This window comes from Alosa pseudoharengus, unplaced genomic scaffold (assembly GCF_046254945.1).
Source record: "Alosa pseudoharengus isolate Yale_2024_CS ecotype anadromous, Long Island Sound unplaced genomic scaffold, YU_APseudo_1.1 YU_APseudo_1.1_scf_9, whole genome shotgun sequence".
Classification (NCBI taxonomy): domain Eukaryota; kingdom Metazoa; phylum Chordata; class Actinopteri; order Clupeiformes; family Clupeidae; genus Alosa; species Alosa pseudoharengus.
In genome coordinates, this window is record NW_027468881.1 from 6,255,190 (window position 1) to 6,277,810 (window position 22,621).

The 22,621-nt window shown below is 44.4% G+C and overlaps 2 protein-coding genes across 3 annotated transcripts in view; both read left to right on the forward strand.

Annotated features, from left to right (window-relative positions):
• Positions 1-16,684, forward strand: part of znf512b (zinc finger protein 512B) — a 54,170-nt gene extending 37,486 nt beyond the window's left edge. The window contains exons 10-17 of the mRNA XM_076275638.1: positions 1,194-1,286; positions 5,439-5,558; positions 7,642-7,848; positions 8,857-9,306; positions 11,220-11,321; positions 11,477-11,539; positions 11,656-11,754; positions 12,344-16,684. Coding sequence (XP_076131753.1) covers positions 1,194-1,286; positions 5,439-5,558; positions 7,642-7,848; positions 8,857-9,306; positions 11,220-11,321; positions 11,477-11,539; positions 11,656-11,754; positions 12,344-12,748 — 1,539 coding nt within the window. The 3' untranslated portion in view covers positions 12,749-16,684. The remainder of the gene's footprint in view (positions 1-1,193; positions 1,287-5,438; positions 5,559-7,641; positions 7,849-8,856; positions 9,307-11,219; positions 11,322-11,476; positions 11,540-11,655; positions 11,755-12,343) is intronic.
• A 297-nt stretch (positions 16,685-16,981) lies between these two features.
• The window catches only part of uckl1b (uridine-cytidine kinase 1-like 1b), a 30,318-nt gene continuing 24,678 nt past the window's right edge, over positions 16,982-22,621 (forward strand). For both annotated transcript variants that reach the window (XM_076277072.1, XM_076277071.1), the window contains exon 1: positions 16,982-17,052. In XM_076277072.1, the coding sequence (XP_076133187.1) occupies positions 16,982-17,052 (71 nt within the window). The remainder of the gene's footprint in view (positions 17,053-22,621) is intronic.

The following is a 22,621-nucleotide window of genomic DNA, read 5'->3' on the forward strand; positions in this document are numbered from 1 at the left end:
GTGACAGGAGTGCTATTAAGGGGTCTAATCGATCAGTCATGTTATTGCCAGGGTCACGTGTAACCACATACCCACACACACACACGAACTTCCAACACCACCGGTAGCCTACCCTCACTGCTTCCCATTTAAACATTTGCCAATCTTATTGCCGCCCGTTTGCCCTAGTCTGCAATCCTAGCCACCGGGCACAGCCATTGATTTTGGTGTTTGATTTTATAAACGCTTTGAAACGACGCTCCCTCCTGCGAAAATAAAGTGACATTAGCCACTAGCCGCTAGCCCCTTTCCCTCTTCCCCCCTCGGCTTTTCTGCACCAGTTAGTCCATCTCATCTGTCAGCTCTGTGGGGCCCTGCGGCCTCCTCCTGTGCTCAGTGCAGTGCGGCGCAAGGCATGACAACGCGATGCAACGCAACACAACGCGTGTGTTGCTTTGGGTTGCATCATTCGGTGCCTTGCGGGACTACTGGCAGACTAAAGCCATGCGACTGCTGTGCTGAGGGGCTGTCTGGTATGTGTGTGTGTGTGTGTGTGTGTGTGTGTGTGTGTGTGTGTGTGTGTGTGTGTATGTGTGTGTGTGTGTGTGTGTGTGTGTTTTAGCAACTGTTGCAATGCAGTGTCGAGCCCACACATTGCCCACCGTGAGTCACATACAGGACAGACCCTCTCACAGTCACTGCCAGTTATCAGGGTATCATCACCCAGAGAGAGGGAGAGAGAGAGAGGCAGAAAAAAGAGGGAAGATGAGAAGACAGAGAGAGACAGAAAGAGAGAGAGAGAGATAGAGATATTGACATAGCCATCAGCCATTTTTCAATGTCCGGCACGGACTCCCATTCTTGGGAATTTAGACCAGACAAGTTCAGCTCAGGACACTGCTCTGCATCCAGTATGTGAATCCAATATACTGTAGCAGTGTTGTTGCTGACTTCACAGCTCAGCTCAGCTTGAGAGTCCACTCTAACGGTCTGTACTGGTCTGCCCTCTAGATAGAGAGGGGGGAGAGGGGCGAGAAGGAGGAGAGACTCTGATTGGAGCACCTCTGCTGATGTTCAGGTCTTGTAAGAAATAGAGCCCAGACTCAGGATGCAGATGCTATTATTGGGATGGTGTTACCATCCCAACCACAGGAAGTACACAAGTATGATGGCCCTGACAGCTGACCATTTGACCTCTGACCTTTGCCCCACAGCTCCAGGATGCCCTGAAGTGTCAGCAGTGCCAGAAGCAGTTCAGGTCTAAAGCCGGACTCAATTACCACACCATGGCTGAGCACAGCAACAAGGTAAAACCCCCCGAACACTAGTCAAGTCTGTGTGGCCTGGCACATAACGCAGGTCTGTGAGTTCACCCACAAGCAGAGAGGAGTCTTAGGGCACGCTCAGACGCGCTTGTAAAACACGAGGCGCGCTATGTTTTCATAAAAACACAAACCACGTTGGCCGCTTTTCCGCATTGAGTTGAACTTTTTTTTCAATTCGAGTCACCGGTAACAAACTTTGCTCACAGACCTTTGTAAAAAAATCCGAGGCACGGCATGCGCACAAAACGTGAGGCACTCTGCGGCGAGCAAAGCGCTTACTGGCCATACGAAACAACATAAAAAAGGATCTCACTGCAAAAACCGCAACCTGCCTAAACGTGGCCTCACACTCCCTTCACATTTGAATCATGTTCATGTATCAGGTAAAAACAATGTGGAACAACAATGTAGATCACGCTCAAAGTAGCCAGGTAAAGCTCGGCATTTGAAGAAGGTCTATGAGCAAAGTTTGTTACCAGTAATTAATTTTCTCTTGAATATCACTTGTATGCCAATTGAATGTCACCCACAACACAGTCATACTAATTTGTGAATGCCTCAATTATAGGATAAAAAAATCAAGTGCATATGCATGTGTTTTTGTGCTTACCTCAACAAACATAATTGACTGAGACACAATGTTGGATAAACTAATGGCATACAGATAAATGATGATGACAGAAATATATACTGTACAATAACTTGGTACTCGTATGCAACTCATGGTATTTTTCCGAGTTTGTAATGAATCACACAGTGACACACAGACAGACATCCTCAAGTGTTACAGTCATAGTGCTCGCTGTTTTTATGGCCAGCAGCACGTAGTGTCATTTTACGCAAGTTTTCAGTACTGACTGGTAATATTAGCCATTTTGGGGTGGCCAGTTTCCCCCATGGCTATCTCATTTGACATGTTTGCCCTGCAACTGCTGAGGTAGAGCGGCATGCTGTGGACCAGATGGCCTCAGCCAAAGCAAGAGGCGAGAGCATAATGGATCACACTTAGGCGGGGTGGCTGGGTGGAGGAATCTGGGTGAAGATGAAAACAAAATGCCTGCCCAGTATTGTGCTACTGAGATACTGAGTCTATTCTTCAGCATCTATATTGGGCTTAATACAATTACCGGTAAAACATGTGAATCCGTATTGTTCTGCCTTGTGTGCGAGGGGATAAAAATGACAGTGGTATCAATTTAGCTGTGTATGTGTGTGTACCTGTTTGTGAGTATGAAGACATGGCGGGGTTTGTGTGTGTGTGTGTGTGTGTGTGTGTGTGTGTGTGTGTGTGTGTGTGTGTGTCTGTGTGTGTGTCTGTGTGTCTGTGTGTTTGTGTGTGTGTGTGTGTGTGTGTGTGTGTCTGTGTGTGTGTGTGTGTGTGTGTGTGTGTGTGTGTGTGTGTGTGTGTGTGTGTGTGTGACTAAGAAAACTTTAATGTCCCCGAGAGGCAATTTGTTTTACAGTACAGGCATGTTGACACATAATCCACAACACAAACATTGAACCAGACATCTACAGCACTATTTATCTAGCACATAACATACACACATCAATAAATAGAATATAGTAAAAAGGAGTATATTACACTTCCCTAAAAGGCCTAATGTCATAAATAAACTACTGCACAGTACTTCACATATATTCCTCCTGTCATACCCCTCCCCACATCTTATTTAATTGAGTTATTGCCATGGGAATGAATTTGTTTTTTGCTCGGTTGGTTCTAGGGTATCTATATCTACGACCCGAAGGTGGATGGGTTGTATCCATGCAAACTTTGTCTGCCTTCTGTGCCAATCTGGTCAGATATACAGTAGATACAGGTCTACCTGTTGCTTACCAATGATTTTTCCACAGGTTTTAACAATCTTCCCCAATTTATGTGTAATTTTTGAATGTCCATACCAACATACAATACAATAGGAGAGAATACTCTCGATAAAATGTGTGTGTGTGGTGTTTGTAAAAGTGACATGGTAGGGAGTGTGTGTATGCGCATGTCCCTGTCATGGTCAGTGGGTCAGTGGTTTAATCTTACACTCTTAGATCTCAGAATGGAACTCAGACCACGCCTGCACTCTGTTCCCATACATCACAGTGTGTGTCACATTGCCAAGGCAGTCACCATAGTCACACACACACACACACACACACACACACACACCCATCAGTGCTCCACGACAGCAGGAAGTCTAATGGACAGGCTTGGTGGACGCTACACCGTGTGTCTGGTGTCCACCCCCTGGGCCTTAACGCTGCCGCTGCTCTCCTTTGTTGTGGATTAAACAGCAAGAATAACAGAGGAGATTCATCATGTCCACACTGCCATGCCGCCCAGCAGTGCATTAGCCGGCTACTGCTCCAATCAGCGCTGCTAAATTATGCACAAGCGCACATTTTTTTGAAGGCCTCGTAAAAGATTAATGAACAAACACATCGAAAAGGAGTTTGTGTGCACGTCTGTGTGTGTGTGTGTGTCTGTGATTGTGTGTATATGTGTGTTTGTGTCTGTCTTTCTGTGTGTGTATGCGTGTGTCTCTGTTTGTGTGTGTGTGTGTGTGTGTGTGTGTGTGTGTGTCTGTCTGTCTGTGTCTGTGTGTCTCTGTGTGTGTGTCTGTGTGTGTCTGTGTGTGTCTCTGTGTGTGTGTGTGTGTGTGTGTGTGTGTGTGTGTGTGTGTGTGTGTGTGTGTGTCTCTGTGTTTAAGACAAAGTGTCTGGCTTCGTGTCTGTCTCTGCTTCTGTATCCACACATGAGTAGTGTTTTATACACACAGACGTGGTGTAGAGGAAAGATGGCTGATGGATGTAGATTCTGTTCCTGTTCCTGTTGCTGTTGCTGGCCTGCTGCTCTGTGTAAATGAGTGCTAGGACTTGAAAAGCAGCATTAGGTGGCTCATTTACTGCCCGAGTAAAAATGGTGTGGATTTAATCCAGGCACCACTAAAGGCTGGCTCAGGCGCCTCAATGAGTCTGAGAAAAGAACCCTGTCACCCTTGAGAGCCTGTTTTGGAAATGTGTGCTTGTGCATATGGTGTGTGTGTGTGTGTGTGTGTGTGTGTGTTTCTCCCTGTCCTTCCCAAGAGTATGCAAAGCATGTGGAATCTCCTGCCTCACTGGAGCGTCCTTCACAGAGCATAGCCCCGATGACTCTTCTCTCACTATATTTCTTTTCACCTCTCCATCTGAATGTCTCTCTCTCTATCTCTCTATCTGATCGCTTCCCCCTCTCACACACACACACACACACACACACACACTTTTTCTGTCTCCTCCCCCATCTGTCGTACCCTCTCTACCTCTCAGCTCTCTGTCTGTTTCCTTCCACTGGCAAAAAGATTTTTTGGTTTTATTTATTTTTTGTGGGGAGGGAGTTGGGTAGAGAGAGGAAGAAGCCACTGTTTGTGTGTGTGTGTGTGTGTGTGTGTGTGTGTGTGTGTGTGTGTGTGTGTGTGTGTGTGTGTGAGAGAGAGAGAGAGGGAGAGGGAGAGAGAGAGAATCAGACGCTGGCATATTTCTCCTATGTCGGCTAGCCCTCCAGCACTGTTGACAAGGCCTCTGCAAAGCAATTTACTCTGGCTTCACGCAAGGCTGCAAGCCCAAGTCAGGACAGGAGCCGGAGATGGACAGCAAGCCAGCTTTCTTTCTTCTTTTTTCCTCTTCTTCCTCTTCCTTTCTTTTCTTCCTCTCTTTATTCCTTTTTGAGTTTCCTCTTCCTCACTCCTCTAAACACTGCCACCATCACCTCTGCCTGTGTCATGTGATTCCTTTAAACACTGCTACCCCCTACCTCCCTCTCTCTCTCTCTCTCTCTCTCTCTCTGTCTGTCGATCTGGTTCCAATTGCACAAATAGCAGCGTTTGACAGTTGTCCTGAACATGCCTTGAGTAGCCGAAATCCCCCACTCCAATAAAGTATTTAATGGCTTTTGGCGGCGCTGCGTGAGTCTTTGCTGATGGGAAACACATTTGCAATGCATGCATGGAAGATTTACTCCTGCTGTCCCTGAGTGAGACAGAGAGAGAGACAGAGAGAGAGACGTAGAAGGGGGATTTGGTTTTTTTTTCGGGCGACGGGGACGGGGGATGAGGGGGTTTGAGACGCTCAGGGCTGATGCCCCATTTGTGTGTGCCACAGACCACTGGGAACGAGAAGCGCAGTGGCGGCGGCGGAGGTGGCGGTGGCGGCGGGCAGGAGGAGAGGGAGAGGCTGCGCCGCATCCTCAAGCAGATGGGCAAGATCAAGTGCCCCAGCGAGGTATGTACTGTATGCCTACCGACACCCTGCTCCCTCTCACTGTCACTCAGTCTCTCTCTCTCTCTCTCTCTCTTTCTCTTTCTCTCTCTCTCTCTCTCTCTCTATCTATCTATCTCCCTCTTGAGTCTCCCCACTTAGCCCCACTCTTGTAATATGCCCATGACCACTCTTCTCTCCCTCTTAGTGTCATTCAGTGTTAGTCTGTCAGACAGTTTCAAATAGGCTTAATTGGCATGTCCGATGATACATTGTATTGTCAAAGCATTCACAGTAATACATAATAAAAAGAATAAAAGAAAAAGGACTCTCTCTCTCTCTCTCTCTCTCTCTCTCTGTCTCCCCCTTGCCTCCTCTCTCTACCACTCACTCTTGTAATATGCCCCCTGTCACCCCACTCTCTCTCTATCTCTCAGTCTTATTCTCTCTATCTCTCTCTCTTTCCATCTCCCTCCATCTCTCTGTCCTGTTGATTTACCCTGCTGTCATCCACTCTGCACTCTCGATCTGTCTCCCACTTTCTTCCTCTCCATCCTCCTTCCCTCGCTCTCTTTCTCTCTCTCCCTTACTCACTCTCTCTCCCTCCCTCTCTCTTTCCTGCAGTGTGCCCATTGCCAGCCCATTTCCTCTGAGTGTCAGTGAACATTATTCTCTCTCTGTGCTATTTCTTCTCCTTCTCTTACTTTATCTCTCTCTTTATTTCCATCTCTCCTCCTGAGTTTCCCTCAGCGTAGCTTATGTCTTTGCCTTAATGGCAGCCACCCATCCTCCTTCCCTCGCTCTCTTCCTCTGTCTCACGTTCTCACATTCTGTCTTTTCAGCTCTCTTTTCCTTTAGTCCTCTCCCTCTCTCCCCCTCTATGCCTTTCTCCCTGCTCCCTCTATCTCTCGGTCTCTCTCTCTTCCTCTATGCCACCCCTCCTCTCTCTTCTCCCGGTCCCTCTCCCTTTATCTCTCCCTCCCTCTATGCCTTTCACCCCCATCTCTCTCTCTTCTCTTCCTCTCTCTCCCTCCCTCTCTCGCTGTATGCATTTCTGTCTCTCCCTCTATGCCTTTCGCCCCCATCCCTCTCTCTCTCTCTCTCTCTCTCTCTCTCTCTGTCTCTCTCGGCATCTCCCTCTTGTCATGGTGCCCATGTACACATCATCACTCTGTTTCCAATTACTCACGGGCGAGTGTGAGAGAGGAGCGGAGGAGGAGGCAGAGGGTCAGACCAGGGACTGTTTTCATGTCGCCCAGCCACCGGCCAAAACATCCTCCTCTTCCTCCTCCTCCACCTCCTCATCTTCCTCCTCCTCCACCTCCACCTCCTCCACGCTACACACACTACCCACCTCTACCAGGAGCCGCAGCCCTGAGACCAGCTGCTTCTCTCTCCCTCCCTCTCTCTGCCTCTCTCCCTTACTCTCTCTCACTCTCCCTCCCTGAGACCAGCTGCTTTCGACACACAGACCCTTCATGTTCATCCCATAGGAGCAAACAATGTACTGATGTGCACTTCTACTGTTAGGATAGGGAAGCAATTATGTGCTTGAAAATTGTCTGACATTTTGAAGCGGTTATATATAATTATCTACTGTATTACAAAATCTTAATTCTGGCACAGTGACGCAACATGGTGATTGGCAGGAACAGTATATGGCTCCTTCCAAACCACTTTGTTTGTTTCCCATTTAGAGAGGATTGATTATAGACAATAGAGACACACACACAGAGAACAGATAGCAGGACAGTGAGACTAAATTAGACAAGAAGTCAAGACAAAAATTGAGTTTGAATAGCAGACTGCTCCTTTTTGCTGGGTGTGTGCACAGAGCGCCTCTCTCCACTCTTGTCAGTGCCACGCTTGGTCCACTTCCCTAGCCTGGGTAGACGCCACTGAAATTGTCAGGACATGATCAGACGTTGTCCAGCTAATTCAACGATCTGTCATCCTCACTGGATGGCAGAGCAAAGCTTGAGTGTTCATTATTGTCCACCAGTTGTCTCTCAACTGGACACTCAAGGTGAAGTCTTTCTTGCTCGTGTATTGAAAGAGACATGTTTCTCTCTCTGCTCTCTCTCCTCCTCTCCTCTCCTCTCCTTAGGGCTGTTCGGCCCACTTCACCAGCCTTATGGGCTATCAGTACCACCAGAAGCGATGTGGGAGGGACGTGTCCGAGGCGGACAAGCCCGCCTTCCAGTGCCAGCACTGCGGGAAGACCTACCGCTCCAAGGCCGGCCGGGACTACCACCTCCGCTCCGAGCACCCGGTCACACAGCCCAGAGGGGTAAGGGCAGGAACCATGTTAAAGGTCAGCAAGTGGGTGAGAGGAGACTATGGGCATTTTTACACTTGTTTTTAAAATGCATTTTGATCACTAGTGGACACTGAGACACATCTTAGGCGGGGTGGCTGGGTAGAGGAATCTGGGTGAAGGTGAAAACAAAATGCCTGCCCAGTATTGTGCTACTGAGATACTGAGTCTATTCTTCAGCATCTATATTGGGCTTAATACAATTACCGGTAAAACATGTGAATCCGTATTGTTCTGCCTTGTGTGCGAGGGGATAAAAATGACAGTGGTATCAATTTAGCTGTGTATGTGTGTGTACATGTATCCATGGTGTAGAGTAATACTCTGGTGTTTAGATGTCATCACTGTCTACGTCACGGCCATTAGAACTCCCACTGTTAGCGATACATCAGGACACATGAGCAGTTCCACTACTACTGGGGGTTGTTTACACTCGTATTTACTGTAGCACTGTCCACATGTGATCAGGTTACCCACAAGACACCCACAAGACACATTTTAAAAACAAATGGGGCCTATTTGATGAAGTGATAGAGCTCAGAATGATATAGTACAACACTGTCATGTATAACCATGCTTTCACATACAAATTAATCTTATCTTCTGTTAAAAGTAAAACAGTGATATCAGAAATTATAGAACAGAGGAAACAACAGTTTCACCTGAAAAAATGCTTTCACACAGTAATGGTGTAGAATTTACAACAAAAAAATACAACAGCCAGTCATGCACAGACTCTGTAAAACCGGAGAGCTCACAGTAGCCTTAAAAATGGAGTTGAATTCCATCTGCGCCTGTCAGGAGGGTGTGAACAGGCTACAAAGACTTGCTGTACAGGCTTTCTCTCTACAGTCCCAGAGTGGACATGGATTTAACCCCCGTTTACATGGGTTGCACTTCCACTGTTGTGTCTCGGGACAATTGCCCTTGTGATATGATGATGACAATTGCTTTGGATGAAAGCGTCTGCGAAATGAATAAATATAAATGCAAATGCATGGCTAGGTGGCCACAGAGGAGCCCAGGCCGGCCGGGAGGAAGGAGCAGCTCCCCACTGAGAAGTCGAAGGAGGATGCGCACCGGAGGCAGCAGCAGCAGCAGCAGCAGCAGTCGGCCCGGGTGAAGGAGCGGCCGGAGGAGCGGGGTGGGGAGCAGGAGGACCCGGTGCCACCGTTGTCAACGGCAACCGCGATGACAACGACGACGACGGGAGCCCCAGCGGCCGCTGCAGCAGCATCATTGGTGGGGTCAGTGGGAGCCATGATGGCCGCAGCGGCGGCGGCGTCTATGGCGGACTCGGTGGAGGACTTCGAGCGGACGCCCAGTGGGAGGGTGCGGCGGCGATCGGCACAGGTGGCCGTCTTCCACCTGCAGGAGATCGCCGAGGACGAGCTGGCCAAAGACTGGGGCACCAAGAGGCGCATCAAAGACGACCTGGTGCCAGATAGCAAGAGGGTGAGAGTGCCCACATGACAAGACCATTAGACATGTGACATGACTGGTAAACGATGTATAATTGCTCACACATTGCTCAAGGCACTCGTGTATATAGATATATAAGTATGTATAAATATGTATATATGTATGTATATGCACACATACTGTACAGTGCAGACCCTTTCAGTGCAGACCCTTTCAAGTTTTACACATATTGTTATGTTTCAGACTCATCTTTAAATGGATTCAATTCATTTTTTCTCATCAGTCTACACCCATTACTCCACAAAAAAAGCAGGTGTTTTGAGTGTTTTGCAAATTTATAAAAAATAAAGACTGAAATATCCCATTTATTCAGACCCTTTGTTATGACGCTTGCAATTGAGCTCTAGTGCATTTTATTTCTATCAATGGTCCTTGAGATGCTTCTAAAACTTGATTGGAGTCCACCGGTGAATAAATGAAATCATTGGACATTATTAGGAGAGGCATACATCTGTCTATATAAGGTCTCACAGTTGATGGTGTATGTCAGAGTGAAAACCAAGCAACCAGGTTGAGAGAATTGTCCGTAGACCTACAGTATGAGATAGGATTGTGTCAAGACACAAGGACCATTGACAGAAGTAGGATGCACCAGAGCTCAATTGCAAGTGTCACAACAAAGGGTCTGAATACTTTTAAATCCATTTTAAGATGAGTCTGACCCAAAACAAAATGTTGAAAACTTGCAAGATTCTGAAAACTTTCCAATTGCACTGTATACGTAGACATGGACACAAGCAAACAAGAGCACATAAGGTAATTTCAACAGAATTATGTCACTGACATACAAACATACAAGCTCAAAAGCTGACTGAGATTCACAGAAATGCAGGTTGAAAGACAAACACACACACACACACACACACATACACAAACGTACAGACACATGCACTCAGATATAAAGATATGCACACAAACAAACACACGCTGTTGAAAACTGATTCACACAACAAACCAGCCACTCTCTCATTAAAGTCCTATTTCCATGCCCCATTTCCACTGATTTACTCTTGTCGCCTAACAGGTATTTTTACCATGCTTTGAGTGCTGCGCTTGCCTGTGTTAGTCTTGCTTATATTCGAACAGCTAGACTGCAGGAGGCTATAAAGATTGCTCATCACTGCTAGGGGAGACAAGCAGCACAGCAGCTACTCTTGAAATAAGCCTGAGCTTTTGTGTTGCCTCTCTGTTTGATGATAGTCTGAGAGCAGCTATTGATTCCCTCTCCTCGCAGTCTGCCCCACAACTCTTCAGTCTGTTTTACCAACATGGCACTCCAGTTATACGGGTCAACTGACACCATTAGCTGAATAACATACAGGCTTCAGACTCATTCTACATGTTTTTCAAATGCAACATATTAACAACAGTGAAATTCATAATCTATCTTACATACATGTGTTGTACTGTGTTTACTTGTTTCTCATTTTGTTGATTTTGAAAGCAATGGGAGATAATCTACAGAAAATGCATAGGTCAAATACCCTAGTCTCTGACACTGACACTGCCCAGAAATTCACAGGCAAATTAAACTAGGCCTGCATAGTCTTGTTATGAAATAGCACATTTGTGCCTTAATACCAGTACACATATTACTTGGCAATAAAATCCAGGAATTGAGTGACATTGCTGGATTCAGTCCCGGCTACACACTCACACTAGGAAGTCACAGGATATTGTTAGCAGGTACAGACAGGTTGAAATGCTATAGTCTTCTTCCCTTACAAACAGTCAACATATCAGAGATTTCATGCATAGAAAACCATTTAGAGGTATCATTTCCAAGCCCATTAAAAGGCTTCACATCAGATGTTCCATGTGTACTGTAGAAAGACCTGTTCAGATTTCACATTCCCAAACCCCCGACCCGTTTTCCCTCTCCGCAGCTCAACTACACCCGTCCGGGCCTTCCCACGTTCGATCCGGAGATGCTGGAGACATGGAAGAATCAGGTCAAGGAGAAGGGCTTCATCTGCTGTCCTAATGGAGTAAGACCCCATGACCCCACTTTGAACATCCCTCTGTTCTGTTCTGTTCTGTTTTGTTCTGTTTTCTCTTCAGTGTCCTGGCTAATTGACTCTGGCTTATTGGCGACCCTAATACGCTCTTCTGTTTTGGTCTATTTCTGGCAATCTCCCTGCAGAGCTGCGAAGCTGTTTACTCGAGTGTGTCTGGACTCAAAGCCCATTTGGCAAACTGCACCCAGGTAAGAGAACAGAGAGGAACCACTGTGTTTTGTTTTCAGTCTCACTTTCTTTCATTTTGTTTTGATTATGGTGATTGCTCACTGGTTGACACTGATTTTATTCCCATGCCATGCAGGCAGGGGGAGCCGTGGGGAAGTACATGTGCCTGCTGTGCCAGAAGGAGTTCAGCTCGGAGAGTGGCGTGAAGTATCACATCAGCAAGACACACTCCCAGGTAGGTCTCAGGTGCACAGGTGTTTTGGCAGGAGTGCCCATACAATAGATTGGGGCAGCCGTGGTTAGCGCTTCGGACTTCGGGTTGCTGGTTCGAACCCCGACCAGTAGGCACGGCTGAAGTGCCCTTGAGCAAGGCACCTAACCCCTGTAGGCCTGTAGGCCACGGCTGCCCACAAGTATGTGCTTCACCTCACTGTGTGTTCACTGTGTGCTGAGTGTGTTTCACTAATTCACGGATTGGGATAAATGCAGAGACCAAATTTCCCTCACGGGATCAAAAGAGTGTATATACATATACTTATACTTAGATACAATTATACAATTATGAAAATGAACACAGTGCCATCCAAATAATAGTTAGGTTGGTTCAGCATGTAAGAGTAAATAAATCCACCAGCACAGAATGCATTTTGTTGATGTACACATAAATGTAGGAGATTAGCTCGAAGTGACCCATGCTGACCAGTTTTTGAGTTGTCAGGTGTGAAATGCCACTGTGACATGTACTAATGCAATAGAATGTGTGTATTTTGTCTCTTTGGTGTAAATGTGTCACATCTGTCACCTGATAAATGTTGCGGTTACAGAACTGGTTCCGTGCCACTACCAACATACCGCCCAACAACAAGAAACCGCCACTTCCTCAAAGCAACGGCATCAAGAACGAGGTGAAGAACGGGGCGACCGGCAAAAAGAGGGGTCGCAAGCCCAAAGAGCGCCCCCCAGAGGCCACTCTGTCAAAGACTCCGAGCTCTAACCCACCAATGACCGTTCCTGTCCAGACCCAAACTCAGAACCAAACCTCAGGCTTGGCTCAAACTACAGCCCCTGCTCTGTCCCCAACCAACACCACCACCACCACTCCTACGCACGTGCCCAAACCTGCCCCCACACCTACCCCTGTTGATCGGGGTAGCTTGGGGCAGAACAGAGACACACAGCCCCTGATGAAGAAGAGGGGTAAGCCCAAGAAGGTGCCATCTGTTGAATAACATAGATAACATCACGTCAGGATAGCTGGTCAGGAGGCTTGCGAAAAAAGACAAACGTCAGACATGGCGGCACAACACAGCCTTCTCATCCTCAGAGGCTGATGGCTAAGATAGCGCTCCAAGAATACCCTACCATGGAATGGAATTCTTTTTAAAAAAAAATGGTTATTTGATTTCACAGTTTTTTGGTTAGATTTTTTGTTTTGTTTTTTACCTTATATATGCGTACTTATATACAGTATATGTGTTTGCTGGTATATACTGATATATAATAATCTTTTTTTTCTCATTCCATTTTTTGACCTCATGTTAATGATGAAGATGTTACTGTAAAACAGGGGTAATTGTAATCAAAATTAAGATCCCAGTTTATATATATATATATAAATATATATAAATAGCGTTTTCTAGAACAAGCATAATTCAAATTTTTGTGTAGCGACGTCCACATGTCTGTAGTTTCATGTTGTGTTCAAGAGATTTTCAAAAAGGATATACAAAGTTATTCAATTAGCATGGCGAGCTAATTTACTGCTAGTGTTTTATCACGGATATATTGTACTGTGTATATATACAATATCTATATCTATATATAATCAAAGCAATGAATTTGTCCACAGTTTTCAAACTGAGGTAGGTCAAAGGGGTCGTTTTTGTTTTTGTTTGTTTGTGTTCTTTTGTTTTTCAACTGTCATATCTCGTTTGCTTTCTCTTCGATGTGAGTTTTGGTCCAGTTTCGGCAGCTGTGTGTCTCAGATAGGATGGTCCCAGACTGCTGCAGTGCAATAGTGTGTTGCTCTCGTGGTTTTTGTTTTGGTCTCTTCTCCGTCTGAACTGTAAGAGAAGTGGAACTTTCTAGCCATATACTGTACACTGCTAAAAAGGACTCCCTCTCTGCTTCCTTCTCTGGCTGTAGTCATAGTGGTTCTAGTTTTTTGGCAGTTGGACTGGGTTCTCAAACCCATTGTTAACATTTCCCCCGTTTAGAATATACACACATAACTGATGTTTGTTCCTTTGCCGTGTGGCTTGAGAAAACTCTGTTAAAAGCTATTGAGGTATAAGCTAGTTTTGTCCTATTCGTTTTTGTTTTGTTTTGTTTGTTTTTTGAAAGCTGTATTGGAGCACACTGAGTAGACTTTCAAGGCATTGGATTGGCCACAGACCACAATGATGTCATTATAGCTAACCTAAGCTGGAAGGAACGTACGGAACCATTTTTTCCCCCGAGGCTACATTTGGGGGGGAAACTCCCCAAGAAGCTAAAAATCTTAGATTATTATCATGACTGTAAGAATGAAGATATACTGAACTATAAGAGTAGTTGGAAAAAGAATATTCCTCTTCCTGCAGTTGTACAAGAACGATAAGCAATGCACACAGACTGCACATGATACTATTAGTGACTGTATGCAATATAGAGAGAGATGGACTTACATTAGGACAGAGCTGCTCAGTGAGACATCGTAGCACAAACACAGAGGTCACCTTAGTATAGACCTGGAAATGTCAGAGCCTGACCACTATTTCTGTTAGGAGGATGGCTCTGTCTCTTTTCTTGCTTGGTCATTGGATGATGGGCAGCACGAACAGTTGCTTTGTTGGAAATTTGATAACAGGTGACAGGGCCTAGCCGTCCCAAATCGAGGGGGATTTGGACACATTTGGGCCCGAGGAAAAAAAAAACATAAAACAAAGAAGAAATGTTCCTCTTGCACTTTAACCCTCCTTCCCTATTTTATCTTGCACTTTTGAGGCACTGTTAATCTTTCACCACCCCAACCTTAATCCTGGGCTGGGCAGTTAACCCCACCTCCCCTTCCCAATCCCTCTCCCAAAAAGACAACATCATGGGAATATAGCACAGAGAAAGACCCACCACAATAACAGCAACAGTTCATCCCCCATTTGAAGATAAGAATCATGTGTGTTAACTCACTCAAACCTGCAATGGGTGACAGTCGGACTCACTTGAAGCATGAAGCCATACACGTCCTCTTAAAAGGACTGGAGATTTCAAAGCTGGGTGACTGTTCATCGCAACTTCCTCATTTTCTTATAAACTGTTGAAATTTTCAAAGCATAGTATGAAAGGAAAGGCATAGTTTCAGAAAGAATCAAAATCGAAGAAAAAAAAGAGAATCAGTTATTTATGCTAAGAGAAATAAATACTCTAATTGAAGTACTTGAAACCATAAACAACTTACCATTTTTAAAATTTTAAAAATCCTTTAATCATAAATTCAGTGAATTATTTAGTGTATATTTATATCTATTGAGAATAATAATCAGTTTGCTCAAATTACCAGAGGAAGATTTATTTTATGAGCTCTTGTAAATAGGAACTTCATAGCAATCTAATAGTACTTGGAGTGTATTTCGAATGAAGTGAGAACATGAATTGTTATGGTTTTGGTAAAAGGTGCTTTTGGAGCCGTTATACCTTATGGACCGTTGTCTAGGGTTATCAGGACACAGTCCCAAATCTCTCTGCTTTCTAGAGTAAACAACGAAGATTCATGAGGATCACTTATCTTCTGTCCACACAAAATGATTGACATCACTCATATGTTTTTATAAGACTGCTCTAAAAATGGGAATGCAACAGGTCAATTCCTCTCTTATTAACCTGAGCAGTCAGTAATTTATTATGTTTTGACACAATATTTATGAAGTGTTCCCTGTTTGTTTTTTCCAGTGTGAGTTGAGTTGTTACGGGAAACCCTTTTTTATGTGTGGGCGTGTGTGTGCGTGTGTGTGTGGCGTTAAGTCTCTGCCTATGTGTGTTATCAGTGTGGTGTTAGTATGGCCAATGATTAGCTTGACCGACTGTGATGGTAAAGAACTGTCAGTCTTCAGATGCTAAATAAATAGGAGACACCTTTGTTACACCCAGTCGAATGTACTTTTCATGGTTTCCAATGATTTCACCTGAGTTTTCTTGGTTTTGGTTTTGTTTTATTTTGACATTTCTTATTGTTTGAGTGATCGCTGATTGATACTGTTGTTGTTTATATCAAGATTGTGTTGTCTTGGCTTTCAACAATCTGTCTTCCTAGATGTGTCTTACACATATGCAGAGGTGTGATTGACTAAATGGAAATGATTTATTTGCAAATTACAGCAATATGGCATATCATATCTGAATAGATTGTTTTTTGCCGATAAGGACGCCATTTCCATATTGAAAATAGTCTCAGCAATTTTGAGCTATTAGTACCATTCTTATATGCTTGTTTGCTTTTTAAACTTGTAACACAAGTTATTATGTTAAATTGAAAGCCACTTATTGGGGACTGAAAGGCATTTCAATACGCAAGTTTGTCCTTATACCCCAACTTCACATGGTGTGTGCATGTATGGAGGTGTGTCTTTCTGTGTTAGTGCACTTACAAGTACTATCCCATGAAATAGGCTTGAATTTGGAGTGTTTGTAGAGCGCTTAGGAGCCCTAGGTGGTTTGCCGTGGCTTTTGTACCCTTTACTTCCACTTGATGTTTTTTCTTATATTCCTAGAGATTTGCCTCACTAACAATACAAACACAAGAATCTTTACAAATGGTTTTAAGAGTTTTAAGTAATGGTGTGTTAAGGTTTGCTTTTTTAAAAATGAAGGTATATTACCCTACGTAGGGCAGTTAAATTATATCCAGAGGCTGAAATTATGAAGAAGCTATTGAAAACCTATGTGACCCCCTGCCACCTCTCTTATTGAGAGTAGTAGCCAACTTACTGTAATGAAATAAACCTTTTCTCTATTTCTCTATTTAAGTTTTTTCCCCCTACAGTATCTAATGCAGTTTAACAGGGAGGCATCTCTTCTGAATCTCAACTGTTGGAGTTGTTTTTGTTTATTTGTTTGTTTGTTTTTTTTTCTCTGAAAATTGTTGTATTAACTGTGCATTACTACCCTTCAACTAATAAAATGTTGATGACTTAAAATGTAGTCTTATCTCTTTCATAACATTTAAAAAACAATACTTTTATAGTCCGACGAATGTGAAGTCCTACTTTTTGACTGGGGGGAGAGTTCAGAGTCCACCGAATACCCTTATATGAGTAAAAGTTGTGCATGTATTGTAGATCAAAAAAAATCTGTAAGTGCCCTATTGGTATTTGAAGTTCAGAGTATCCTTTCAAGCATTGCATGGTTGCCTTAAGGTACTACATCTCCCAGTATGCATTTAGCTGTGCCCTCCTCCTAACAGCTGATTGTCAAATAGGAAAACAACAATGTCTGCCGCGTGCGAAGAGGGAAGGACCACAACCATGGAGTGCGAGGAGAAAACCTCGCGGTCAACTAGGTAATAATATAAACTTATAAATCTACCCTTTTTATGGTTACAAATCAGAGTTTAATGAATCTGAGGTAAAATCACAAGTTAGGAATGCGATGAGCATCTGCGTGACACTACCATATATGACAGGCTATCGCGTGGTTATGCCCTCATGGTTCGAGTATAGCGCGACAAACGTTCTCTTCCCCTTTTCAACTTTCTTTTGAAGCATTGAACAGTCATGCTGCCGTTTTAACAAATTTTTTGGGATTTGCCTTATATTTCTTTCCTTGCCCTCATAAAACGGCCAATTTAGAGTGCAACATAGGCTAATAACGGTAATCACTGCACAGAGAAAATGGACGTGATGAGTTCGATCTACACATCGAAGGAGTTCAGTATAGCCTATATTCATTCTGACTAGGAAAAACCTTTCATGGTTACAGATATGCCGTATTCTCCCTTTTTGTGGTCTTGTATTATTAAGTGATGACCTGCTATTTTATCTTGTAGGCCTAGTAGCCTAACGTTTTGAACACCAATTTCAATTTGGCATATGATCAGCATATGCCTAATTTTCGATAGTTAGCCTATGTGTTGGATGCCATATTGTAGAAATGTCAGGGCATATTTAAAACGAAAGTGCATCGAGGTCGTGTCAACCACGCCTCGGCATTTCATCTCGTTAGAAGCCACAAGGGGGTGTAGCGATACTGGCTAGCCTAGGGCTCAACACGTACGCTTGTGCGAAAGCATGTCCAACTGAGGTTCTCTGAATCGTTTAGGCCTATATAAAAAAAAACATACACACACACACGGTTTTCTGTTTGAGTAGTGATGTAAGTTTAAAAATGAAATGTCACCCTAAGTGACATATTCTGCAGCATTGGTGACATTCTTCTCTGAACACGCCGATTACGCAATCGTTTGAGGCCTTGTGCTGAACCCTTACTATTTGGGGTGAGTGGAAAGCCAACCCTGGGTTCTAAAGGTGAAACCTGACGCTGATGGCATCCATGGGTAGTTTGTCTACTCTACAGTGAAGATACGATCTGCAATCCGCTATTCTCCAGCCGTTTGCCATGCAGTGCGTGTGTGTGTGTTAGGATGTCTCTATTTTGAGTCAGATGGGCATTGTAGACCCTGACAATATGTTCCAACCTGTGCAAATGTGTCCACACGCATTATGAACTACCTGACAGGTCTCCATATCATGTCCCTCTTCAAACTGCCTTTGCATAGCTTCCATGTTCAGTCACTCTTCTAATGATCAAGCTTTACATTTGTACATATTTGGATGTAATTTAAACAGCCACACATTTGGTGAGGCCATTGTTGAATATTTTAATACTTTTTGATTCATGAACAAATAATGGCTACTACTAATCGAATGTCCTTGACATTAAACCAGCAAAGCATTAACGCCATGAATTCATGTTAACTACCATAGTAACCTCTCCTCACTTTGCACTTAAGTAGTGCTTGCCATGCTACCTAGACAACTGATACTATTGTAAGATGCATAACTAATTGTCCCAGCAACCTGCGTTTAATCTGCCCAAATAGAATGGTTGCCATGATATGCTTGTATTAAATTTGATCCAGCTCTCCCCAGCCGTAATGTTGATATTGACAGTTGTGATGGAGACAGTGGTAATTTGCCTGGAGTTTTCAGAGCAAGTGAACTCTTCAGGTGATTAGGTTTTTAATAATGTTGCTGTCTAAGCAGTGTAGCTAATGTTGCTTGGGCACTTTCCCCATACAGTATATCATATACTTTCACATATATCTGGATAACTTAAACCATCAGCAGCAACATGTTACAATCATCCTGGCAACACTGTTCAAAAATGGCCCCAAATATCATTACCTTTAGCAGCCATGTTATATTAGCCTGGTTTAACCAGACTTACTATTTCGTGAAGATAGTCTGGCCTCTCAGGATTGGGAGACATTTGCAACCATCCATCATAACGGGCGTACATTTTGTGTAGCTCTGGTCAGACTGGACCAATTATTTCGATCACATTGATCAGGGATTCCTAACGTTACTTCCTACTTTGTTTAACCTTTACAAGCTGATAATAAACTGCGGCAGCATTTAGGCTTACCTTTGCTGTACATACATTTTCTCCCAACTACAATTTTTGCAGTTTACCACAGCCACTTTCGATTTTGAAATTAGTATAAGTATATATACTCTTTTGATCCTGTGAGAGAAATTTGGTCTCTGCATTTATCCCAATCCGTGAATTAGTGAAACACACTCAGCACACAGTGAACACACAGTGAGGTAAAGCACACACTAATCCCAGCGCAGTGAGCTGCCTGCTACAGCGGCGCTCGGGGAGCAGTGAGGGGTTAGGTGCCTTGCTCAAGGGCACTTCAGCCGTGGCCTACTGGTCGGGGTTCGATCCGGCAGCTCTCTGGTTACAAGGCCGAAGCGCTAACCAGTAGGCCACAGCTGCCCCACTTACGCCATCCCCTCTTATCACTGATTGGCCAGCCACCCTGGTGGCTGAGGAAACATTAGTGTATTGTCAGGTGCCACACTAGTATCTTGGTGAAATGAAAATGAAAAACGAATGAAGTTCTATTACCTTAAAATAATGGCTTCAAACTCATGATACACTGACATAACACAGACAATGTAGTCTCTGACATTGTCAATGCAGACCCAGAATGCTTGATATTGCATTGTAATGCTTTTGATCAGGTACAGTAGGATCTGATCATGACCATCCTTTAGTTGGTCTTTAACTTACTGGGTACCATCTAAGCACTGTGTTGTATTGACACCAAGGGGCATAAATATTAGTTTTGTTATGAATGTTGCAGGGCAACCTACTGGTTCCATGTGTTCCGATTGGATGATCATGTTAATTTGCCAACTGATTATTAAAGTTCTCAAGAAAAATAAGTTGTCCAGTATTAAAAGGAACATGCCAGAACAACAATACTCAGGAACATCTCAGAGCCAGATCCTACTGACAATGCTATCAAGTCTGAATACATTGTCTGTGTTATTACACATCATAGTGGGGCAGCCGTGGCCTACTGGTTAGCACTTCAGACTTGTAACTGGAGGGTTGCCGTTTCGAACCCTGAGGCACGGCTGAAGTGCCCTTGAGCAAGGCACCTAACCCCTCACTGCTCCCCGAACGCCGCTGTTGTTGCAGGCAGCTCACTGCGCCGGGATTAGTGTGTGCTTCACCTCACTGTGTGTTCACTGTGTGCTGAGTGTGTTTCACTAATTCACGGATTGGGATAAATGCAGAGACCAAATTTCCCTCACGAGATCAAAAGAGTATATATACTTATACTTAGTCAGAGTTGTTCTAAAGTTCTACCAAAAACAGGCCAACTTACAGTATAAGTTTGAGTGAGCAAGTAACCATGTGGTTGAATGAGTGGGTTGGTCTGAGAGTATATTGTGTGTGTGAGAGCAACCTATACTGTGTAGGTTACTCTTCTTGCTCTGGATCATCCTCCTTCATCTCAATATTCTGATCACAACAAGTCTGGGCAAATTACTACATCAGCACCAGTGAGGGGCAGCATTCATTGTTTTGCACTTTTCACCAAAAGTATTGGTTTTACCAAACATATTTTGCAGTATTTGTAAACTATAAAGTTTATACTTATACTTAAGTTAAAGTATTTTGATACAAAATATGCAGCCATTTTCTTCAACCCAATAAAATACTAATTGCAAAATACTATTTTGTATTTGAAATACATATTTTATACGTATTTTAAATGTATGTATCTTAAATACTGTCCATCCCTGAGTACAGCTAGGCTGCTCACATAGATATTGGTAGATGTCGCCTTGCCTGCTAAAGCCTATGTGGCAGAATACATCTACGCAGCCGCCATATTTGAACAGGGGACACGTTCCGTCAAAAGAATGGAGTGGAATGACAAGCTGCAGACGTTTTGGTCGATAAAGCCTTAAACGCATGCATTGCTCAACCGATGCCCATTGATGTTGTTTTGTATTTGAAGGTAGATACACTACATGTAAAAATAGGTTTATTTATTTATTTAGGCTACATGGAGTACAATAAATAATAACGTAGTAGGCCTGTTCTATGTAAACAGCTTATCGCCTGTGAAATGTTAACGCCGTATAAAACCTTTTCTGTTGTTCGTGACCAGAGCTTCTTTAGTCTCACAGTAGGTTTCAGATGACGATGTCTTGCCACATTTTTTTTTATTGTTTGGTTTGATGTGCAGCGGTGAACCAGCTAAACCTGAATGAAGCTCAAGGAGAATTTTTTGGCTCACAGTGTGGTGGTTGGATCGTACCTTAGCACCCTTGAGGGCGATGACTGTTTGGCCTAGCCCTGCAGCCATCCTGATGCTGAGGCTGTGCTTGTTTGTCCTCCCCTGTGCTTGCATCTCCTCCCCGCTTTCATTCCTGAGAGAGAGAGAGACAGACAGAGAGAGACAGACAGAGAGAGACAGACAGAGAGAGACAGAAACAGAGAGAGAGACAGAGACTAGGGTTGCATCATGCAGTTTGTGCCCAGGTGGCATGGTCTCCAGTGGGGAAGGGAAAGGAGGAAGACGAGGCCCAGAGGTGACAGGTGTGGCTGGTGTGGGGAGGGGGAGAGCAGGAGGAAGGGAGGTTTTACTGGTTGTTAAGGGGTTGCTAAGAGGCTCCCCACATAGATGTGTGTGGATGTTAAGGACGGGCAGTCAATTTAGTCTTTCTAACTGTCATTCTTTCTCTTAGTTCATTCTTTTATCTGTCTCTCTCTCTCTCTCTCTCTCTCTCTCTCTCTCTCTCTCTCTCTCTCTGTCTCTCTCTCTCTCTCTCTCTGTCTCTCTCTCTCTCTCTCTCTCTCTCTCTCTCTGATTGCCAGTCCTGTGCTCTCTGTCTGTGCGGCTCTTTTGTCTCTTACTCGGTGCGTGTCACATGTTTTTGCTGTTTTTTTTCTCTTCACACAGTCACCCAGTGTGTCTCTCTCTTCCTCGTCCTCCCTCTCCTCTCACACACACACACACACACACACACACACACACACGCTGAACCACTTCATTTGTTTGTTGTTGACTGGTGCTTCAGTGCAGCCGCTGAGGCCAAACCGTCAGAGGCCAGCGCCCCTCCTCTACCGCATGCAAGCCATGACGGAGTGCTGCTGTCGTCTCCCACTGCACCCACCCTCAACACACACACACACACACCTCCTTCTCAGTCTCCCGCCCCCTTGCTGAGGCATTGCGACACCGCCTGAATGTCAAAGACAGATGACCAGCTCCATAACAGGCTGGAGGTGTGTGTGTGTGTGTGTGTGTGTGTGTGTGTGTGTGTGTGTGTGTGTGTGTGTGTGTGTGTGTGTGTGGGGGGGGTGTCGTCTCAGGACAATGATGGACCCACGCGCGCGCGTGCCTGTCTGAAGAGAGGTGCTCTCTCGCACTAACTCTGTAACATTCATTCCCTCTCTCTCACTCTCTCTCTCTCGCTCTCTGACCGGTTTCTATTAATACCACCTTACAAACATAATCTGCAGGATAGGTTATCCTCTTAGGTTCTCTGGCTGTGCCTGTTGTAACGCAAGAGCGAGGTAGGGAGTGAGAATGAGAGAGG